The sequence below is a fragment of the Patiria miniata genome, unplaced genomic scaffold (genome assembly GCF_015706575.1).
Source record: "Patiria miniata isolate m_02_andy unplaced genomic scaffold, ASM1570657v1 HiC_scaffold_17, whole genome shotgun sequence".
NCBI lineage: Eukaryota > Metazoa > Echinodermata > Asteroidea > Valvatida > Asterinidae > Patiria > Patiria miniata.
The window spans coordinates 13532603-13553083 of NW_024037055.1; the positions used below are offsets into that span (position 1 = coordinate 13532603).

Below are 20481 nucleotides of genomic sequence, written 5' to 3' on the forward strand. Positions count from 1 at the left end.
AGCTAGTATATTATTATTTTCATTATTTAGATCTTTCTCTTGATTTGATAAAGAGTTTTTTTGTGCATTCTTTCAGGGAGCAGTCCAGGTGGCACGGAAACTCTTGATTTTCAGTCAGAAAAAGACTACAAAATGGGACCATGTACATCTCTGACATCCTGCGCTGCGTTCTTATTGGCTGACCTAGACTGGCATCTCCATGGTGATCATGAGTATTACGTTACAGTCAGAGCACAGAATGGTGCTGGGTTATCTATGGTGGGGACGTCATCAGTTTATAGACACATCGTGCAGTTACCATCCCTGGGTGTTGTATTGGATGTCGCACCTCCTGGAGAAGGTGCAGTCGTCAACTTGGGGGTATGACTGTGAAGTAGTGTCTTTTAGGTTGTCTCTCATTGTAAACTGACATCATTTGAAAGGAATAAATGCTTGGCCGGTTTTAAACAAGTTAGCCGGTTTTAAACAAGTACGTTTAAAACTCGTTTGGGGCCTGGACGCTGATAATTGCCCGAGCCAAATATGAGGAACATTATTGGGGATCAGGCCCCAAGCTGGTCTTAAACGTACTTGTTTATACCTACCAAGCTAATATTAAATCCCATTCATGAATATCTTTTCGGTCAAAAAGTCACAAATGATAAATTTCCAATGATTTTGTTCAACCATTTTAATTCATGTTTTTTTTAAAAAAAACAGCCCTGTTACGGTACATGTATGTGTCTCTTGGGAGTAGTACTAACAATCTGCTTATATGGACATTGGCGTGCGAGTAGCTTACTGTGCAATGTTGCGTAGAACGCAGAGGTGTCGGTGTAGTGTGAATTTAGGACTCTGTGAAATACAGACACATTGGTGGTATTGCGTATGCCTAAGTGAAGATTGGGACCAGATTTCATAGTAGCAAAATTATCATGTGACATCGGAGAAGTGCTTAAAACAAGCCTGTGCTTTACCAACCGTTTAAAACCACCCACGTGACAGGCTCTCGACCAATAGGAATGGGTAAACTGTCTTAGGTATTTATGAATTAAACATTTAACACATGGCAGATGTTTCTGCTTGTCTGGTTTTGAGATTTTTGTGGCATCGATGACTGTGTACAAGGGCTTCAAAGTACAAACTTGCTTCAAGCATCTTATTAATTCTACTTCTAATTAATTTAGATGGTTAAACCACATTTTGTAATGTGTCTCCGCTTTATATGTTTTTTTTTTATTAAAAGAGTAATATTATTTAGAAATGTACCCACTCCTTTTGTTTGCTTGCTCATAGGTAGCCAGAGATATCGACGTTCAGATGGACACCACAAGCATCTCAGGCCGTTGGTTTGGTTTTGAGCATCCTCATCTTGATATCAACTATGAGATTGCCATCGGATCGGAATATGGTGCTTCTGATGTCAGCGGAGGTTTCATTGATGTCGGCAACGCAACCTCCTATCGATTGGATGGACTGGATCTCACACCACTCACGGTAATAACATGGACTTAAAACAGTTGAAATCATTAAAATGACTTTCCCTTATACTGAGATCTGACTTCATCTTGATAGTTTGTTTTCATCATCTTTGTGGCCATATTTTATTGACAGACCTATTACGTAACCATCCGTGCCAACTCTGAAGCAGGTAGCGTCAACCTTACTTCAGATGGTGTCAAAGTCATTCAGGCGGGTCAGGCACTGGAGGGAGCTGTGGCCAAAGACGGACTGGGCTGTGGTCAAGAAGAAAGTAATGCCTTTCAAATTTCTTAGAAAATACATTATTTAGAATGGTTGAAAGTCATTTACAATTAGTCACTTGTTTTTAAGTTTGAAAGACACCTCTCACGATCGGTGACTGTCTTTTGAACTATCCACCTGGGCTCGCTTGAACATCCTTCTACACTCTTGTCGAACAGTTGCACAGATATTTAAGATTGAAACTTTGATCTCTAGATCTGTCTTTCTTCTCTCTACTCTTTATTCACATTTTCTTTCCTCCTTCTGTGCCATCAGGATTCTCCCATTACTCATCTGTTGCTCATTAACCCTGTCAGGATGACATCACCTACCAGTCCCCAACTTCAGACATCTCAGCTTGTTAGACCCTCCGTCTGGATTTGTCCTTACTCTCTCTTCTTTTGCAGTTTCTTACCACCTCACTGCAGTGTCTGTATCATCAACCTTGTCAGGATGGCATCACCTACCAGGCTTCCACCTCAAGCATCTCAGCTCGTTGGACCATCCCCCGTACTCTCTCTTCATTCACAGTTTCTTGCCTCGTTCTTGCAGTGTCCGTGCAATCAAGATTCTCTTATCACTCATCTGCTGCTCATCAACTCTGTCAGGATGACATGCCCTGCAAATCCTCCACCTCAGACATCTCAGCACATTGGTCGATCCCTCTAGATACCTTCCTTCTCTGTCTTTATTCACAGTTTCTTGCCTCTTTCTTGCAGTGTCTGCACCATCAGGATTTTCTCATCACTCATCCGCTGCTCATCAACCGTGTCAGGAAGACATCACCTACCAGGCCTCCACCTCTGACATCTCAGCTCGTTGGACCATCCCTGAGATGCTGCAGCCCTATGTGACTAACATCATCTGGGCAGTTGAGCAGGAGGTTGAGATTTATTTTGGTAAGCTTAATCTGAAAATTGTTCTACAGAATGTTAATGGTTATCCTTACAAACTGTGGTTCAGAGTCCTTACAAAATCATTTTCAGTCTTTTTTCTATCGGTTTCCATCCAGTCTTCATAGTTACAAACTCAGAGTCTTTTACATTCAATTTATTATTTATAGGTTCCAATATGTAGATTGAAGTGGGATATATGTTGTATCTCTCACAGATGATGAGCAATCTACAACCGTGTGGATCCCAGTGCTCGATGATCAAGATCTCGGCATGGCATTTCATCATGTTGGAGATGGTATAGGGTTGAACAGTGGAGCTCACTACAGATCAAAGGTAGCAGAAACTTCTCCATTTATGGGGGGAAAGGCCCAAGGTATTGTCCGTACAGTGCAAATCTCACTCTAGTCGGTTTCTTTGTTTTAACAGAAAATTCATTCCAAGATATTCCTCTCAAGTTTCCATGCGTACTCTATATGTATGTGACTATAGGTTCAATTCTGCCACGTGAGTGTCTGCTTCCAACCCATCGTCACCGACGGATTCTGGGTATTGTCACAACCTCCCGAGGTCGGTCAGATCACAGTCATTAGCACTGAGACTATGCAAGGAAGGACAGAGCTCCATGTGGTCTTCCATCTATTTGCACATGATTACGTCCGTCATGACGACCCGCGAGAACTGATGGATTTCTATGAGTGGAGCATTGCTGAGGATGGTAGTGATGGAGCACTGCTGAGTCCGTGGATGAGAATCTATGATTTGGTGCTGACTGGAGATGTGGTAAGTGCACAATTGAAGCAGAAAAGAGGGACAGAGTAGAGGGAAAGTACAAGGTGATTCAAAAAGGAGTCCAAATGGCATCCCCTTTTTTTGTGGTTTGCTATCTCCCTTTGTTTCTTTGTTCTCTCATCCACCCTCCCCTGCATCTTTCCACACCTTTCCCACCTAATCCTCCTTTTGTGTTTCTTCTTCCAGCCCTGCATGTTTGTGTGCACCCCCATGTTAATGTATGTACCTCTGTCATTTCTGTTTTAGCCTCTGAAGAAGAACTTGCTAAGTTCGCAACGTCAGGCCACATTAATTTTTAGTTTTCATGGTTATGAGAGTGTTCTGACATGTTTTTTAATATGTGAATTGTCTTTATTTTGCTGAAATATCACCTACGTTTGTGATCTGTGGACAAAATGATAAAACTGTGTTTGTGTTTAAAGTCTATAACTGGAAAAGTACATGAGCGATTTGAATGATTCTTAAATACTTGGGCTTTCATATCCTAGATCTTGAACAGGCTACATGCAGATCTTGTTCAAAAAATAGGAGGCGCCATTTGGGTTTCCTTTTTTTTTTAATCACCTTGTATAACATTAAAGTAAACAAACTTTCTGGACAATTAATGTAATGGTACAATTTGTAATCCGGGATTTATTTGTCTAGGGGGCATTGTGTTTTAGGGTAGGATGGTTGTATACAAAAAATGTTTTGAGAGTAATTAGTTAATTCTTTCTGTAAGAGCTAAGCCATTTAACTTTTGTCTAGTTAAAAGATCATTGGAAAAGTATAGTTTGGTTTTTATGAAAAAAAAATGCTCCTGGCCTTAATGATGAACAGCGCAGAACTTGTGAACTGTTACTTCAATTGAGCATGAAAATTCCCAGTCATTTAAAGACCAATATTTCACACCCTAAGCTTTGAAAAAAATCTTCTTTTTAATCTTGCTGAACAGGCTTGCTTCACAGCATCCCACAGCGGGTTGCTAGACCTAGATATCTGTCTCCGGTTATCAGTGAGGGGCTACAATAAGGCTGGTCTGTCTTCCATCGCCAGCACGGAGATTGTTGACTGTGATGACGTGAAGCTGATCGTCCCCCATACTGTCATTGATGCTGATCGTAAGTTTCTCTTCGAAATTTGAATCAAGGAATCAAGCCCAGGATTCGGCAGAAATTTTCATCTTTGAAATACGGCGGGTTTCTCTCATTGTCTTGATTTCACGGTACTAAGATATGCTGTGCTTAAAGTATCGCACAACAAATGAAAGTGCCAAGAATCACACGAAAGTTTCAGGAAATTATCAGAAGAATGGTTCTGATTAGTGCATAATCAGAATAACATCCATCATGTGCCATATGCATGTGCTAACCAATGCTTGCATACATTGGGTTCCTCCCACATAACTCTCACAATAATCCTGCAATACCTGTTTTTCTGTTCATGCATCGTGTACACAACGAACGCTTCATATTTTTGTCTTGTTTTAAACAGATGAAGTCATCATTGAGCAGAATGCATTGTGGCGGGAACCAGACAAGAATTATATCTCATCTACGTCTTCATTATCAGCAGTCTGGCCTACTCTACGTCATAGGGCCTACACCTGGGCCGCCATTTTGGATACCGGATCCTCTGCATTTGGCAACTTGGACGATGGTCTGCAGTATCCCTGCGATCATCCAAGGGCGAAGGCTTGTGGGGAAACAGGTTGGAAGATTGAGAGTAAAATTGCTGAAACCCTGGAGAAGTAAAAACTATCTTTTGAGGTTTTAATCGGATTTCATTGAAAATTTTATTTGAAAAAGAAGTTTTTGGACAATGAAAAAGTTTGAAAGGATCAATGAGGAAGGGAAAGCGACTTCATCATTGGTAAGGTTAACCCTGCAGATAAAGTCACATCGAGTCCACAAAGAAATGCATTATTACGCAAGCTCAATAGACATTATATACGAAGAAACCAGTTTTGAGTGCGTTCTCAGAATGTATTTCACAAACTTCATAGTAAATTGTTGAATGGGATTGTGCCAGACTATTTTTGTGTTCCAAGCCTCACTTTCATTTTTTAGAATGAAAATTACAATATTAGGACACGTAAATTGTTCATCAGAGCAGACTGGTATTAATTTGTAATGAAGTTTATTTCATTGCTTTCATTTCTATTCCCAAGTTCCAAAAACTTAAGATTTGACCTCGCTTCAATTCAATGTGGCTGACTCGTGAATCAAGCCTATTGGGATTAGGATACAACACACTGTAATGTTGGTTATGGTTTCAACAGATAAAGAATTTGTCAACGTTCGTGATTTGGTCCTACATTATGGCCAGCGCTATCGCATTTGCATCCACGCCGATGAAGTGACATTGGAGCATGAGTTTTGGAATGAGCCACTGCCTGCTGTGTCCAGCTGTAGCGATGGCGTTGTCATAGATACGACCCCACCGACCTCTGGCTCTGTTTGGATTGGGTGGGATCAGCATCAAACTTACCAAGTAAGTTTCTCATTTGTCTGCGTTTTATTAAGCTTTTGGGGTACAAGAAAGGAGAGATTTTCACTATCAGATGCGGTAGTCAGTTGTAAATTGTTTTAGTTGTGGTCATGAAGTGATCTTTTTATTAATTGTAACATTATCTGGTTAACCCCTTCAGGCAACTAGCTAAAACCACAGGTGATTAGTGCACAAACTCTGAACACACTGATCTGATATACCGTCCCCTCTAGAGACGTGCACACAATGGGGAACAAAATATTGTATACGTCTCCACAGGACAATTTCTATAGATGAATACGTTGAAGTGAGATGAATCAATGAAGAACTCAGAGGAGATTATTCTCAGGTTCTGTGCCACTGCAGCTTTATTCATCAGACATAATGTAAGAGTGAGAGCGGGCGAACTGTTCACCTAATGTGCTTGCGCCCATACAAAGTAGTTCTCATGAAGTATCACAACATCCCTCCCCTTTTGAAAGTACAATTTCAGGAATAATTATTGGTGTACACATAAAACTGGAATTTACTTAATTAGCAAGCATTTACATGAAATGTGTAGTGATGGCTTTTCAATTGACAGGCATATGAAACATTGGTGGTCATATCTTACTGACAACTACAACTTTTGTTTCTCTGCAATATGTGGCACACAGTCTTAGTACCTTCTTTTCGAACGGCAACAAATTTAACTTTAGTACTTTTTTTTTTTTTTTCTTCTTCTTTTTTTTTGAACAGTAACAAAGTGAACTTTAGTACTTTCTTTTGAAATTTGACTTTGGTACTTTCTTGCTTTCTTCCTTTTTGAACGGTTAACAAATTTAACTTTAAACAACAATAAGTGTACTGAAACGGGTTTAATAAACATATGAAACTTTGAGTTCTGTTTCAAATCGTGTGGGTTATTTTTTTGTTTCCATATGAAATTAAATGTGAAATATCGTTTCTGAACCAAATTGTTTGAAGTATCTGCTATGTATAATCTGGGTGTGTGATATTATTCAGTGTATCTGGCTGGTTTTCGGATTGTGCGTCCAGATTTTGTTTTGCGAGTGACAGTCGGAGACTTGTTTCGATCTGTGTTGTTTCGGTCTGTTTTGTTTCGGTCTGTTTGTTTCACAGCTTCTGTGTCTAGCTTCTTGTTGGACAGTGGAAGTGATTCATCAGCGAATCGAACTCGTTTGGGCGTAGCCAGGGATTTCATCTGGCTGGGCATCTCACGTAGGTGGGAACGGTTGCGACGTAGTCTGTGTTCATTGGGTGTGGTGACTTCATATGATCTAGGTTCCTTACAGACTGTTGTGACTTCACCAGGCAACCAAGTGTGGTTCTGCTGGTCCAGGATTCGCACTCGTTGGCCAACATAGAGTTGTGGGAGTTCTTTTACTGCTTGTTTGGCATCATGGTCGGTCTTAATCTTTTGTCGTCTTGCCTCTAGCTGGTCTCTGATATCCTTAGCTTTCTGGGGGTTTGCTTGCAGGTGGTTGTTTGGCAAGGTAGTTTTTATCGGTCTGCCGAAGAGAATTTGAAGTCCACAGGGGTTGCACGGAGGTTCAAGAGTGCTATGTCGACATTTTGTCCAGACTTCTGGCATTTCTTGATCACTGACTTGACGGTTCTGACTGAACGTTCCACGAAACCGTTTGAACGTGGATAACGTGGAGACGAAGTTGTGTGCTTGATGCCCCATGTGTCACACATGTCTTCGTAGTGTTTGCCTACGATTTGGGGGCCGTTGTCTGACATAACCTCAGCTGGTGCTCCAAGGAGGCTGAATGTGTGTGAGGTGATGCCAGCAACTGCTGCACTGGTTGTGCTGTTCAACTTGTGAACGACAGGGTACTTCGAATGATAGTCAACTATCAGTAGATAGTTGTCTCCGTGGATTTCAAACAGATCAGTGCCAAGTTTGGTCCAGGGGGTCGAAGGTACTTGATGTGGCTCCAATGGTTCCTTTTGCTGTTTGGGTTGGGATTCCTGGCAGTAGGAACACGCTTTGACAAGTTCATCAATATGGCGATTGATGTTGGGCCAGTAGACCGACTCTCTGGCTAGACGTCTTGTCTTCTCTATACCCATATGGCCTGTATGGAGCTGTTGTAAGATATCCGTCTGAAGTGAGTCTGGAATGATGACCTGTCTTCCTTTGAAGATTATTCCCCAGGAGATACCAAGCTCATCCCTGTATGGCCAGTAGACCCGTAGGTCTCGAGGTAGTTCCTTGACGGAGTCTGGCCAGCCACTGTATATTATCTGACACAGTGCACTTAATACAGGGTCTCTTGCTGTTTCTCTCTGCAGTTGCTCTTGCTTAGACTGCCCAAACTGCACAAGGTCCATGCGCATGGTGTCTTGGCCTTCATAGACATCAAAACTGCCGACCAGTCTGTCTAGGGGTATGTCATCACTCTTTGTCGGGTTTGGCAATCTGCTCAGGGCATCTGATAGCGTCATTGTTTTCCCTGGTCTGTACTGTACGTCAAAGTTGTATCCTTGCACCTTAATTAGCAAGCGTTGCAGACGAGGTGGTGCACTCGAGAGGGGTTTCTTCCAGATCATCTCAAGTGGCTTGTGATCAGTGTGGAGTGTAAACTCTTTCCCCAAGAGATAGCTATGGAACCTGGTGATGCCGAACACTAGGGCTAGTGTTTCTCTCTCTATGTTAGAGTAGTTGGCTTGTGCCGGGGAAAGACTCTTTGACGCAAATGCTATCGGCCTGCTGTTTTGAAGGAGGCAGGCTCCCAGACCCTTCTGTGATGCGTCGACTTCCAGCACAGTGTGTATCTCTGGGTTGTAGTACTGGAGACACGTTTCAGTGGTGATGGAATATTTCAAGGCTTCGAATGCTGCTTGATGGTCATCCTGCCACAGATATGGCACATTCTTCTTCAGGAGATCCCTGAGGGTCGCTGCTTTGTCTGCCAGGTTAGGGATATATGCAGAGACGTATGTGATCAGGCCTAGGAATTTTTGCAGGTCTTCCTTGTCCTGAGGTGTTGGAATGCTGTGGATGTCCTCAATTCTGCCTGGGTCCGGCCTGATGCCGGTGTCGGAGTACAGTGACCCAAAGAAGTTGATTTGGTTGGTCTTGATGTGGCATTTGTTGCTGTTGAAAACTAAGCCTTCACGGCTGGCTGTTTGAAGTAGATTCAGGAGGTTGGCATCGTGTTCTTCCTCAGTACGGCCATATACAGCAACATCGTCAGCAATGCCGACGCATCCTGGAACCTGTTCTATGATGTCGTCCATGCACTGCTGGAAGATGTCTTGGCTGATGGAGAGACCAAATGGAAGGCGCTGGAAACAGTACCGGCCAAATGGCGTTCGAAAGGTGGTCAGCTCTTGGGATTCTTCCTCGAGCTTGACGGCCCAATACCCAGCTTTAGCATCAAGCTTCGAGAAGAATTTGGCTTGAGAAAATGCTGGGTTGAGTTCCTCCAGTGTGGGTATTTTGTGCGGACATCTTTTGAGGCTCTGGTTCAGCCGCTTAGGATCCAGACAGACCCTAAGTGTCCCATCTTGTTTCAAGCTCGTGGTTATCGAACTACACCAGTAGGTGTGATGGGTGACCTTTCTAATTACACCTTGCTGTTCCATCTTTTCGATCTCTATTTTGAGCTTCGGCTTCAGGTGTATGCTACACTTCCTGGGCGCGTCAATGCTCGTTTAGCATCCTCTTTATAATAGATGAATAGTTGCTCTGGCTTTGAAGTTTCCAATTGTGTCAAATTGGTTGGGGTACAACCTCACGAGGTCGTGGACCGACTTGATGGTGTCATGTGACAGATTTTGGGGTTCACCTACTCCTGGTTGTTTGGGTGATGCAGGGGGTTGAGGTGACGATTCAGTGGAGTGGATGGTGACCACTTCAAGCTCGCAGCACATGGGCAGGCCAGCTATGGCTGGTCCAGGGACATCTACGACGTAGAATCTGTTCTTTGTCCACTTCGGTGTAGCGGCATAAAAGCTCAATGCACCCTAGGCATACAATCTCTGTACCGTTGTACGCCGTCAGCTTGGTCTTCACAGGCTGGACGAAAGACTTCCATCGACTTCCATACATCTGTTTGATCGTACGGAGTGGCAACGTGTTTCCTCCGGCTCCAGTGTCAACTTTTGTGATTAGTTGGTGTGTGCCGATGAGGTCGGGGCAAATAACGTCAAGCGTTGTGTATGCCTCCCTGTTGTTGTCTATCGAGCTCATGCAGAGGTTCGAGACAGTAACTGTGTGGAATACTGTTTCATATTCCTCTGAAGCTTCTGCTGAATGGATGGGTTGTTCATCTCTGTTGGTGTCATTTGGCTTCTGCTTGCCGGCATTGGATCGACTTTTGGATCTTGGTCTGCGAGTTGTATTTCCTCGCGATGGGCTGCGGCCACGTCTGGACGGAGATTTGCCCTTGCGTTTACCCTGGCTTTGGGTCTTTCTGCAGAATTTGGCCCAATGGCCCTTGGAACCACATGATTTACATGTGTCCCGGTAGGCATGACACCGTCTTGGTGGGTGGGATAGACCACAGTTGCCACAGGTTCTGCCAGTGGGTCGGAAAGCATGGACAGCTGTATGTGACGCCTCCAACGTCTCAAGGCACTTTTTGCCAGCAAGGATGGCTTCGTACTTCCGTCCCTCTTGTAGCATGTCATCGATGCTAAAACCAATGGGTTTGTCTAGAAGATCTTTCTGGAAAGATTCAGATGTGGTAGACGCAATCACTAATTCGATAATGCGTTCCGTCATTTCCTCTGGTCCGAAGTTACATTCGTGTGCCTTTGCTCGGCATCTGTTGACGAAGTTGTCCAGGGATTCGTCTGGTTTCTGGCGATACCGCATAAGCTCCAGGCGATGTATGCGGAAGTTCACTTTGATGTGTAGCTGCTTCTCGAACAATTCCCATAACTGGTTGGGGATCAGTTGTTCTTCTGCTGACAGGCTTAAAGAATTTATCATTTGAGGCCTCCAGTTCCGACTGCTATTTGTATCTTAACAGCACGCTTGGCAGGATCGGTGATTTCCTGGCCCCTGAAGCTGAGGTCCATCCGTTGTTTAAAAAGCTTAAACTCTTCTGCGATGTCTGTGGCACCCCAGTTTATTTCTGGGAACTTGGCCATGATGCAGGGCTGTGGGATAGAAATCTCTGGGATACAATTCAATATGCTACAGCAAACGAAATTGTAAACAAAAGCAACTGCAATGTAGCTTAAAGGTAAGTGCTACGATTGGTGATCACAATAAATCACAACAATATAATTATTTCAATAATAATTTTGACTATTCAACAATATATTTGTCAAAACACATATTATTGTTCATATTTGAAATGTCCAGAGTTCTTTTGGTGAGCAGTCCTTTCTCCAAGAATGTCCAAACACAGTTTGTCCTGCTTTTCCACAGAAATGAGCGATGTACTGTCAGATTTCCAACTTGACTTGATGTCCCGTACAGGCCTCCGTAGATATGATTGATGCACAGTTCCGGCACTGGCGGATGAATACGGCGAATGTTCACTGTGATGAGCGGGAAGCGCACAGTTCCGGCGATGATGCGGAGTGATAGGGTCAAAGGTCACACTTGACGTAAAGATGCTTGAAGCGGTTCACAGGGCTTGTGATGTTCACGGAACTATTTGTTCATACGCACAGCTACAAGAATGTGTGCACGATAGCGAAACAATGTTTAACAATATGAAGGTGATTCAAAGGTGTACATTGTTACGTGAACTGGCTGGGTGGGGGGGGGGGGGGGCTGATGATCACTCCCGTAGATCAGACTTTTGACAAAGTTATTGTAGTGACTTGCCTTGGTCACGCGATGGTGCGACGGGCTGGTCCCTGACCGGTCGACCGTGTGTACGGGTCGAGTAAGCTCGGTCGAGTCCCGGTGCGGTCGCGTCAAATCGGAACTCGATCAGCTTTCACTCAGCTCCACGAAAAAGACGAAAAAGTCCTCTGTCGCTATGATGCCGATGGTCGACTCGGGGCGAGGGGTTTTCTCTTGTCCGTGCTGTCCATAGCACGGTATAGCGGTCCGTCTCAGCGTTGGCTCGGTGATGGCTTAGGCTTGGCTCAGTCCGGCGATGACTCCGGGCTAGGCTACGCACGCAGCTGAGTTTCAGTTACGTTGCGTGCGGTGTGGAGTGGGCTTGGCGACGGTGGGTGTGCGGCATACAGTGTGTGAAGTGGTGCGCTGAATCTACGCACGCGGCGAGTACACATATGGATATGTACAGTTCACACTGGGGATCACAGCGGAAACGTTGTTGTCGCGGAGACAATTTCTGCTACTTTCCGGTAGTTTTCAGTTACTCTGCTTAGTTGAGAGTGATGGGTGTTCTCTGGCCTTTTTCACCACCGCTGCCACCATGAAGTGAGATGAATCAATGAAGAACTCAGAGGAGATTATTCTCAGGTTCTGTGCCACTGCAGCTTTATTCATCAGACATATTGTAAGAGTGAGCGCGGGCGAACTGTTCACCTAATGTGCTTGCGCGCATACAAAGTAGTGCTCATGAAGTATCACAACATACGTCTCCACAAGAATTTCAATAGATATTAGACAACAAAGAAATGTCTCCACGAGAATACAAATTTCAGTCATACGATACTGTAGCGGGATCCTACTGGGCTCTTGTCCGCCAAGTCCAGCAAAACGCAAGAAAAGGGGACAGACAGACGGGATTTCTAACTCTGAAGGGAGATCTCATTTATTTTGCCAAGCGGACTCTGCGGGCAACTTGCCGCACCGCTACCAGAACTGCAACTGATCAATTCCCATGCACACAATCTGAACAAATGCATACAAATGTAGCAACTTTACCCAACCCTGGAATCCAGCCAAGTTCTTCCTGCGCAATTGAACAAAAGAACCCCACTTAGCCAACCTATTTGTAGAGCCTATTTCCGGAGCGCGCGCCAGCAAGACCCAAAACCAGGTCAGGTGCGCGCCGCCGGAGCCCCTCCGCCGGAGCAGTGCTAGAAAGCAAAGACAACACAAGTGTGCATAGACTGTCCGTTACAATACTTATTGTTCCCTGCTGGTGTTAGGCATTCATCTGGCAATATACCATTAAGGGAATTACAGCTTGAGATTAGAGAGGGCTGGAAATCCTGGTACGGGATCTGGTAACAACCAAAATATATACTTCGGTTTTCTGGTATAAGGCGATCGATTCACGGCATGTAATTTATGTCTGGTTCATGAGGTGATTTTCCCTTTTCAAAACCTGAGCCCTTTTTTTACACGGAGTTTGGATGTTAATCTCTTACTGAGCCCACTGTAGCATTATATCTGGTTAATCTCTAAAGACAATTAGTTACACCCCTGGAGGCCATGCTCTATATGGGTAGGCATTCATACACTAACTCTCTGCAGTTCACGCATGCGAAATTCAGCATTTTTGTTGTTTGTGCATCAATTTAAATGATCGGAAAAAAACAACATGTTTTCATTACTCGACAAAAAAATATATAACGTCGGATATTAAATTGATGAAAAATGTATGTGCGGTTAGGCCTCTGAGAAGAGATCAGTAAGTCTGGTTGAGATCAAAAACCCAAATTTAACTGGCTAGCTGGGGTTTACTGCTACAGGATGATTCACGGCATGTACCCAATTCTTCATTTTTTGGGGTAGTGATCTCTTCCTAACCACTTAATTTGTGAGGTTGGTTCATGAAGGTAACATTCCTATTTTTTTCCTCCGGTCATTTTTCTTTAATCTAGAGTTCTGTGTCTGAGTTAGTTCTTCAGTGGGAGTCCTTTACTGACATTGAGGAACACGGCATGGCACGACATCACTCTGGGATCAAACACTATGAATATGCCATCGGTAGGAGCTGCTTGGTTTTCACAAATCTACAAACTGATCCTTTGGCATTGGATAATGCAATAATCACATTCATCTATAGCACTAGTGGGGTTGATGATTGTGATTATTAAGGGAATAAATATGTGCTTGGCCTGTTTTAAACAAGTCTAAAGATCGGTGTGGGGTATGAACGCTGATAATGTTTATCGGCAACCAGTCCCATGCCGGTCTTAAACGGACTTGTGTTATACCGGCCAAGCACATATTGATTCCCATTCATAAATACCTTTTTGATCAAAAGGTAAAAACAATCATAAATGTTCAACTATTTTGTTCCATTCGAAACTCCCGTTTAGCTGTTTGATGGTATGATCCTCTCACGAGTAGTCGTAACAACTTCTTATATGGAGATTGGCGCGCGTGGTGCATACTGCACAGTGTGGCACGTGGCACATGGCACGTGCTGCATTATGTGGCGCAGAATGCGGCGGTGCCAGTGTAGTGTGAACTTAAGACTCTCCAAATGCGGACTCATTGGTAGTATTGCGCATGCCAAAGTGAAGATTGTGAACGTTCAACCAATACACAGGTAGAAGGGACCAGACTTCATAGGAGTCTTCATAGGAGTCGCATTTCATGTGAAACCGGAGAAGTGTTTAAGACCAGCCAGCCGATGTTTTATCAACCGTTTAAGACCGCCAATCCATGGCTCTCGGCCAATAGGAAAGGTTAAACTGTCTTATAATAGGTATTTATGAATGCATATTAAGAATTATCTATTAAGCAGTGTTATCAAACTTTTACAGCAATTTTGTGAATTCAAATTGTGTTAATTGTCGACTTGTTGATATTTCAGGTTCAGAGCGAGGTGGTGGCGACGTGATTGATTTCACCCGTGTTGGAATCACCGACAGTGTTATAATACACAACATGAGATTACAGAATGGTCATAGTTACTATGCTACCGTTCGAGGTAAGCATCTGACGCAAAAACCAAAAACAAATTACCCACAATTTTATCTCCTTTCTCCTTAATTGCATATCGTGTCAGTTGTTTCCATTACCACAGAGAATAGGATTTCCAAACTGATATGATTTCAATTAATAATTTGTTTCCTACCCAGCGACTGACTTTGTAGGTCTGTCGTCACAAGCAATGTCAGACCCAATCACAATTGATACGTCACCGCCTGTCGTCAGTGCTGATCATACGTTGGACATTGGAGGCAGCTTCATCCGATCTACAACTTCCATCTCAGCAAGGTGTGGTCAACATCCAATCCAAATCTACACACTCATAGGGAAAGATGAAGGAGCACGTAACATCCTAGCAACTTAACTTGCATTTTTTGATAGCAGGGGCCGATTCCACGAAACTGGTCTTATTTAGCGACTCATCTTAGGACTTAAGACGAGTCCCCACTCTAAGATTGATCCTAGCAATCGAAAGCGAAAGCGGAAGCGAACTTTCCCCTATTTTTTTCTTTCTTTCTATGAAATGGGCCCCAGGACACATTTGAGATATGCTAGTTTATAGTACACGGTAAATTTTCAGAAAGAAACAAAACATGAATTCAGAAAAACATCTACTTTGTTGTTGTCAAACACCACTGCTTGAATTGTATTTTCAGGTGGGAGAATGTATTCTCCGACCAGGAGAGTGGTGTAGCGTATTACGAGTGGGCGGTCGGATCACATCCAGGTCATGCAGACATCATGCCATTTACTAGAGAGAGTACAGAGAATGGAGTCAGTGGCGCATCACGACCTTTGCTTCTTCAAGAAGGTCACTCGTATTTTGTTTCAGTCAAGGTAGGCCAGAACCTTCATATAGCAGCAGTGGCTACTTGTTTTGACTCAAATGATACTGTACTGGAGATTTATTTGTCACTATGAGAAACGTGCTAAGGTCTGTCAGAAGGGGGGTCAGGTTGGCGTAGCAGTACTTTCCACGTGTAGAACTGTAATTTCTTGACATTGTTTTCTCTTTACTGGGCCCCATGGGTGACCAGTGGATTCCACTGAATTGGTTACCCAGTTAAAATAAGAAATAAATAAAGGGTTTCAAGTCAAGCCATCTTAAGTTTAGTCACCAGTCAATCGAACATCTTAAGTCGGGTAATTTAGCTTCATACACCATGGGCCAAAGCCTGTAAGGTGCAATCTCGTCTTAACTGTTTAGTGGCAACTTCATTTCTCATTTATAAGCAGTTTTGAACATGTTAATTGATATTTTACAATGTGCACGCCACATCGTTTGCACAAATTAGAAATAATGAGGACTGTTTCCCCAATGTTACTATACCACATGAGGGCGATCGCGATGCATTGCTGCCATTACGTACCAGCCTCGGCTGTAAACGGCGACGCTGTCTGGCTATGCAGAGCACATGCAGAGCATATGCAGAGCATAGTATTCAAATATAACATGGTTTAAGGGTGGACAGTCGATATTGGCTCCCCAAGGTATTGGAAGTTAACAAACTAGTTCCCGAGGCAAAGATACAGATTTTGGCCCATGGTCTATTACAATTGAATAGTAAAAGGCATTACTTTGTCCGTATTCACTACCTATTACTTGTGTCTTGGATTGTAATGACTGGACTTGAACTATGTGATCCACTCATAATCGCTCGATCCTGACAAAGACTCACCTCACCAAGCATTTGGATGGAACTTGAACTCGACAGAGGCTCAAAATGAGACTTGAAGCCTATGACTAAAACAAACCTTCACTGACAGGAACAATATAGGTGATTCGATGGCAGGAAGATTAAATCTTCAGTTTGAAATTATGTCATCCAGGCCATCAATACTGTAGGCCTGATTACAATAAAGAGTTACGGAGCATTCACAGTTGATGCAAGCCCGCCATTGGTCGGCCACGTATTTGACGGAAACCCAGCGAACGCCTCGGCCAATCACAGAGACCGAGACTTCCAGGAGGATCGTACGGTGATCAGGGCATTCTGGGAAGGGTTTCATGATCCTCACAGCGCCATCGTTGGATATTCCTGGAGAGCTGGGATATGTCGAGGGTGTAGTGATATCATACCAGAGCAGCTTGTGGGCTTGAACACTTGTAAGTAAATCTGTTGACGAAAACTGGAACCACTCCGTTTTGTTAACGACATTTATGTTCTTCAAGCAGAGAGAGGCATTGTTCTAAAAAAGGCATAACTTATACGTTTGATTTTTTTTAGATTTCTTTTTGTCAAGCTAAGAAAAGATGATGTGATTTAAACAAAACACTGTAAAATTAACAGATTTTCAAATACTACCTGAAATCAAGCTGTTTTGAAATTGTGATTAAAAAGTGAATTTGTCAAGTATTACTGAGTGTAGCATGGTTCTGCGTTGGTGTGTAGGTGTAGATTTTTTTATGGAATTCCACAATCCCCATTTTATTACCATGACATCCCTCTTTCCATGCAAACAAAGTGTGCTAATTGTCAGTGTTGATCCGATTCACTTTCTAGATGTCACTGCGGAGAACCTGAACCTAGTGCCCGGTCTGATCTACTATGTGACGGTGGCGGCTTGTAATGCTGCCGATCTTTGTACCTCAGTGACCTCTGATGGGGTCATGGTGGATGACTCGCCCCCGGTAGCGGGGAGTGTGTATGACGGCGGTCCTGAGGGTGGAGATATCACCTACCAATCCTCAAGGTGAGTTAATATGGAACGCCAAACGTACCAATTTATGATGTTACCGGGTAAACGTAATATTGTGATGTAGTCAATCTATTATGTGATGTAGTCAATCCATTATGTGATGTCGTCAATCCATTATGTGATGTCGTCAATCTATTATGTGATGTTGTCAATCTATTATGTGATGTAGTCAATGCATTATGTGATGTTGTCGATCCATTATGTGATGTAGTCAATCCATTATGTGATGTCGTCAATCCATTATGTGATGTCGTCAATCTATTATGTGATGTAGTCAATCCATTATGTGATGTAGTCAATCCATTATGTGATGTCGTCAATATATTATGTGATGTCATCAATGCATTATGTGATGTAGTCAATCCATTATGTGATGTAGTCAATCCATTATGTGATGTCGTCAATCTATTATGTGATGTCGTCAATGCATTATGTGATGTAGTCAATCCATTATGTGATGTAGTCAATCCATTATGTGATGTAGTCAGTCCATTATGTGATGTCGTCAATCCATTATGTGATGTAGTCAATCCATTATGTGATGTTGTCGATCCATTATGTGATGTAGTCGATCCATTATGTGATGTAGTCAATCCATTATGTGATGTCATCAATCCATTATGTGATGTAGTCAGTCCATTATGTGATGTCGTCAATCCATTATGTGATGTAGTCAGTCCATTATGTGATGTCGTCAATCCATTATGTGATGTAGTCAATCCATTATGTGATGTAGTCAATCCATTATGTGATGTAGTCAATCCATTATGTGATGTAGTCAATCCATTATGTGATGTAGTCAGTCCATTATGTGATGTCGTCAAAACCATTCGGGAGTTACTGCGTAATGAATTGACAATACCGCATAATAGATTCACTACATCACATAATTCGGGAGCCAGGGTGACCGTTTTAGCTGAATGTCGGCTAAATTTGACAGAATTTTTCGGGCCAAAACGAGTGAAACAGAAAGTTAAGCAGATCGATTTCGTTAAGGAGCAAGCAGAATTTTGTAAAATTAGTAATTTGACGGGAAAATATGGCAGATTAGAAAATATAGCCGATTAGTTTTGAAAAAGCTTCAATTTGAAGCTGCTTGACTGCATACTTATGCCAGGATAGACAAGTGCAGTAAAAAAAAAATCAATTAATTTTTTTAAAGCAAATTTTATATTACTCTTGTTTAAGAAAATTATAAACTGCATGTGAGTATCAGTGTTTATAAATGAATATCGTTTAATAAGGCCAAAAAAAGTCTCCGGTTTCTGGTATGGAGCTTGCCCAAAAAGTGGTGCGGCGACGCAGCTTTTATTTTTTCACTTTTTTTTTTGGCTTCAAATGTCGGCTGATGACTGCAAATGGTGCCCGACTAAACATAAAGCTTATTCTCGATCATAACCCCATCTAAAAACACGTTAAAATTGTGCAGCAGCAGGATTCCAGTCAAACCAGTGAGTTTGGCGGTTTTGAGACATCATCTTTCATTGAAAAAAAACTTTTTCATTTTGCCGACGCGCATGGCTACGGCGACGCGCGCGCATACCAGAAACCGGAGACTTTTTTTTTTGGCCTAATAGATGATTTAGCAGATTTTTGTTAAATCTAGCAGATTTTGAAAGTGCATCTAGCAGAATGCTGCCAGTACCTCACGGTCACCCTGGCATGAACTATATAAAGAGATAGCTCACAGCGTACTGCATTGACCATGATGGGTATACTCACGTGGAAGCATGCAGGCGTGTGCTGCGTTAAAGTTGTGAACATGTGACTCTCGATATCAGACGTAATGTTATCCTAATTATCAGACACATATTACCATGAAGACAGTGTCTGTTTTGATGACACTTCGGTCATTGTTATTAATTATAATAATGGAACACAGAACATGTTTAAATAATCCCTCGATCCCATTGACAAGTACCTAGCACATGTGTCACAGAAAAAAAAGCCAAATCGTGCCCAACAATATTGTTGGTAATTAACTTTTGTGTTGATCTTTTTTTTTTGGCTTAGGCAAACAATATTGGAGGCTTTGATTAAAGTTTTATTCGAAATTCATTAAAGACAAGAGCCTGGGTTAGGGATAATCAGTATATTAAACCAGGCCCCACTAAATTTCCAGGCGCTTTTTCTTTCTTTCTTTAATCTGAATAATATACTTCTATTTTGATGAAAGTTTCTAATCGAAAAGATAAATATGTATACAGAATGTATCTCAATTTGTTAATTGGTATTAAGAATGTTTCATAGCACGACAAGTTTATGACCAGTTACACGGTTAGCGGATTCATAGGTATATTAGTCAAGACAATCTGATATTTTAAAAGGCCTCAATACATACTACGACCACTAAGGTGGGACATAACCAGTTAATTACAGAAGTTGACATATTCAGCATTTTCAATTTGTCTTGTAGGATTACATGATCATAATCAAACATTTACTGATCTATAACCACACTACCTGTTAGTACTTTTCTTGTTCCACTAATTCGTAATCCCATCCCAATTTGCCACCCATCGATAATTCCTGATATAATTCGTTGTCTTTCGCGGCACATGAAAAATTTTAGTCTGTAATGATCTGTGCCGTTCTAAAGCGTATGTCCCCCCCCCCCCCCTCATTCCCCCCTCTGATAGCTTGCAGGCAGTAAGGTTTAACCCCCTGACACACACAAATTATAACAATAATCACCTGGGTTTTTTTTTATAACCGCCTGTCCACAACAATTGGACATAAAAAACCCTGACGGCCCTGACCTCCGACTCCCCTCCCCCCCCCCCGAAAAAAATGCCTGGATCCGCCATCCGCCCTTCTGCTCAGTTGTTTTGAGCATGTGAACCTAATTAGCCTGCCCTTGGATCTCTGTCTCCAACAGATAAACTGGTTCATATAAATCTATCAACAAGCTTAATCTCCTTCCACCATTGTTTTCTTAATTCCCTCTTCTTCTCAGTTACATAACAACTCACTGGATAATTTTTTCGCATGCCTGTCTCAAACAGCGATGCTATAGCTAGCACATCCTCAGCAAGGTCCATCTGGATCTGGTAAAACTATTAAAAATGCCCAACCACCCTAGGGCTCTCTTCATACACTTCCCTGTACCTATATTCTCCATCGTAC

At 42.6% G+C, this 20481-nt stretch overlaps 1 protein-coding gene across 1 annotated transcript in view; it reads left to right on the forward strand.

The window, feature by feature from the left end:
• LOC119723898 overlaps window positions 1–20481 on the forward strand; it is a 67283-nt gene that overhangs the window by 17181 nt on the left and 29621 nt on the right. The window contains exons 18-32 of the mRNA XM_038194801.1: window positions 77–360; window positions 1276–1476; window positions 1594–1732; window positions 2442–2621; window positions 2833–2951; window positions 3108–3398; window positions 4342–4507; window positions 4881–5096; window positions 5668–5879; window positions 13596–13701; window positions 14537–14653; window positions 14805–14943; window positions 15312–15492; window positions 16486–16762; window positions 17160–17349. Coding sequence (XP_038050729.1) covers window positions 77–360; window positions 1276–1476; window positions 1594–1732; window positions 2442–2621; window positions 2833–2951; window positions 3108–3398; window positions 4342–4507; window positions 4881–5096; window positions 5668–5879; window positions 13596–13701; window positions 14537–14653; window positions 14805–14943; window positions 15312–15492; window positions 16486–16762; window positions 17160–17349 — 2818 coding nt within the window. The remainder of the gene's footprint in view (window positions 1–76; window positions 361–1275; window positions 1477–1593; window positions 1733–2441; window positions 2622–2832; window positions 2952–3107; window positions 3399–4341; window positions 4508–4880; window positions 5097–5667; window positions 5880–13595; window positions 13702–14536; window positions 14654–14804; window positions 14944–15311; window positions 15493–16485; window positions 16763–17159; window positions 17350–20481) is intronic.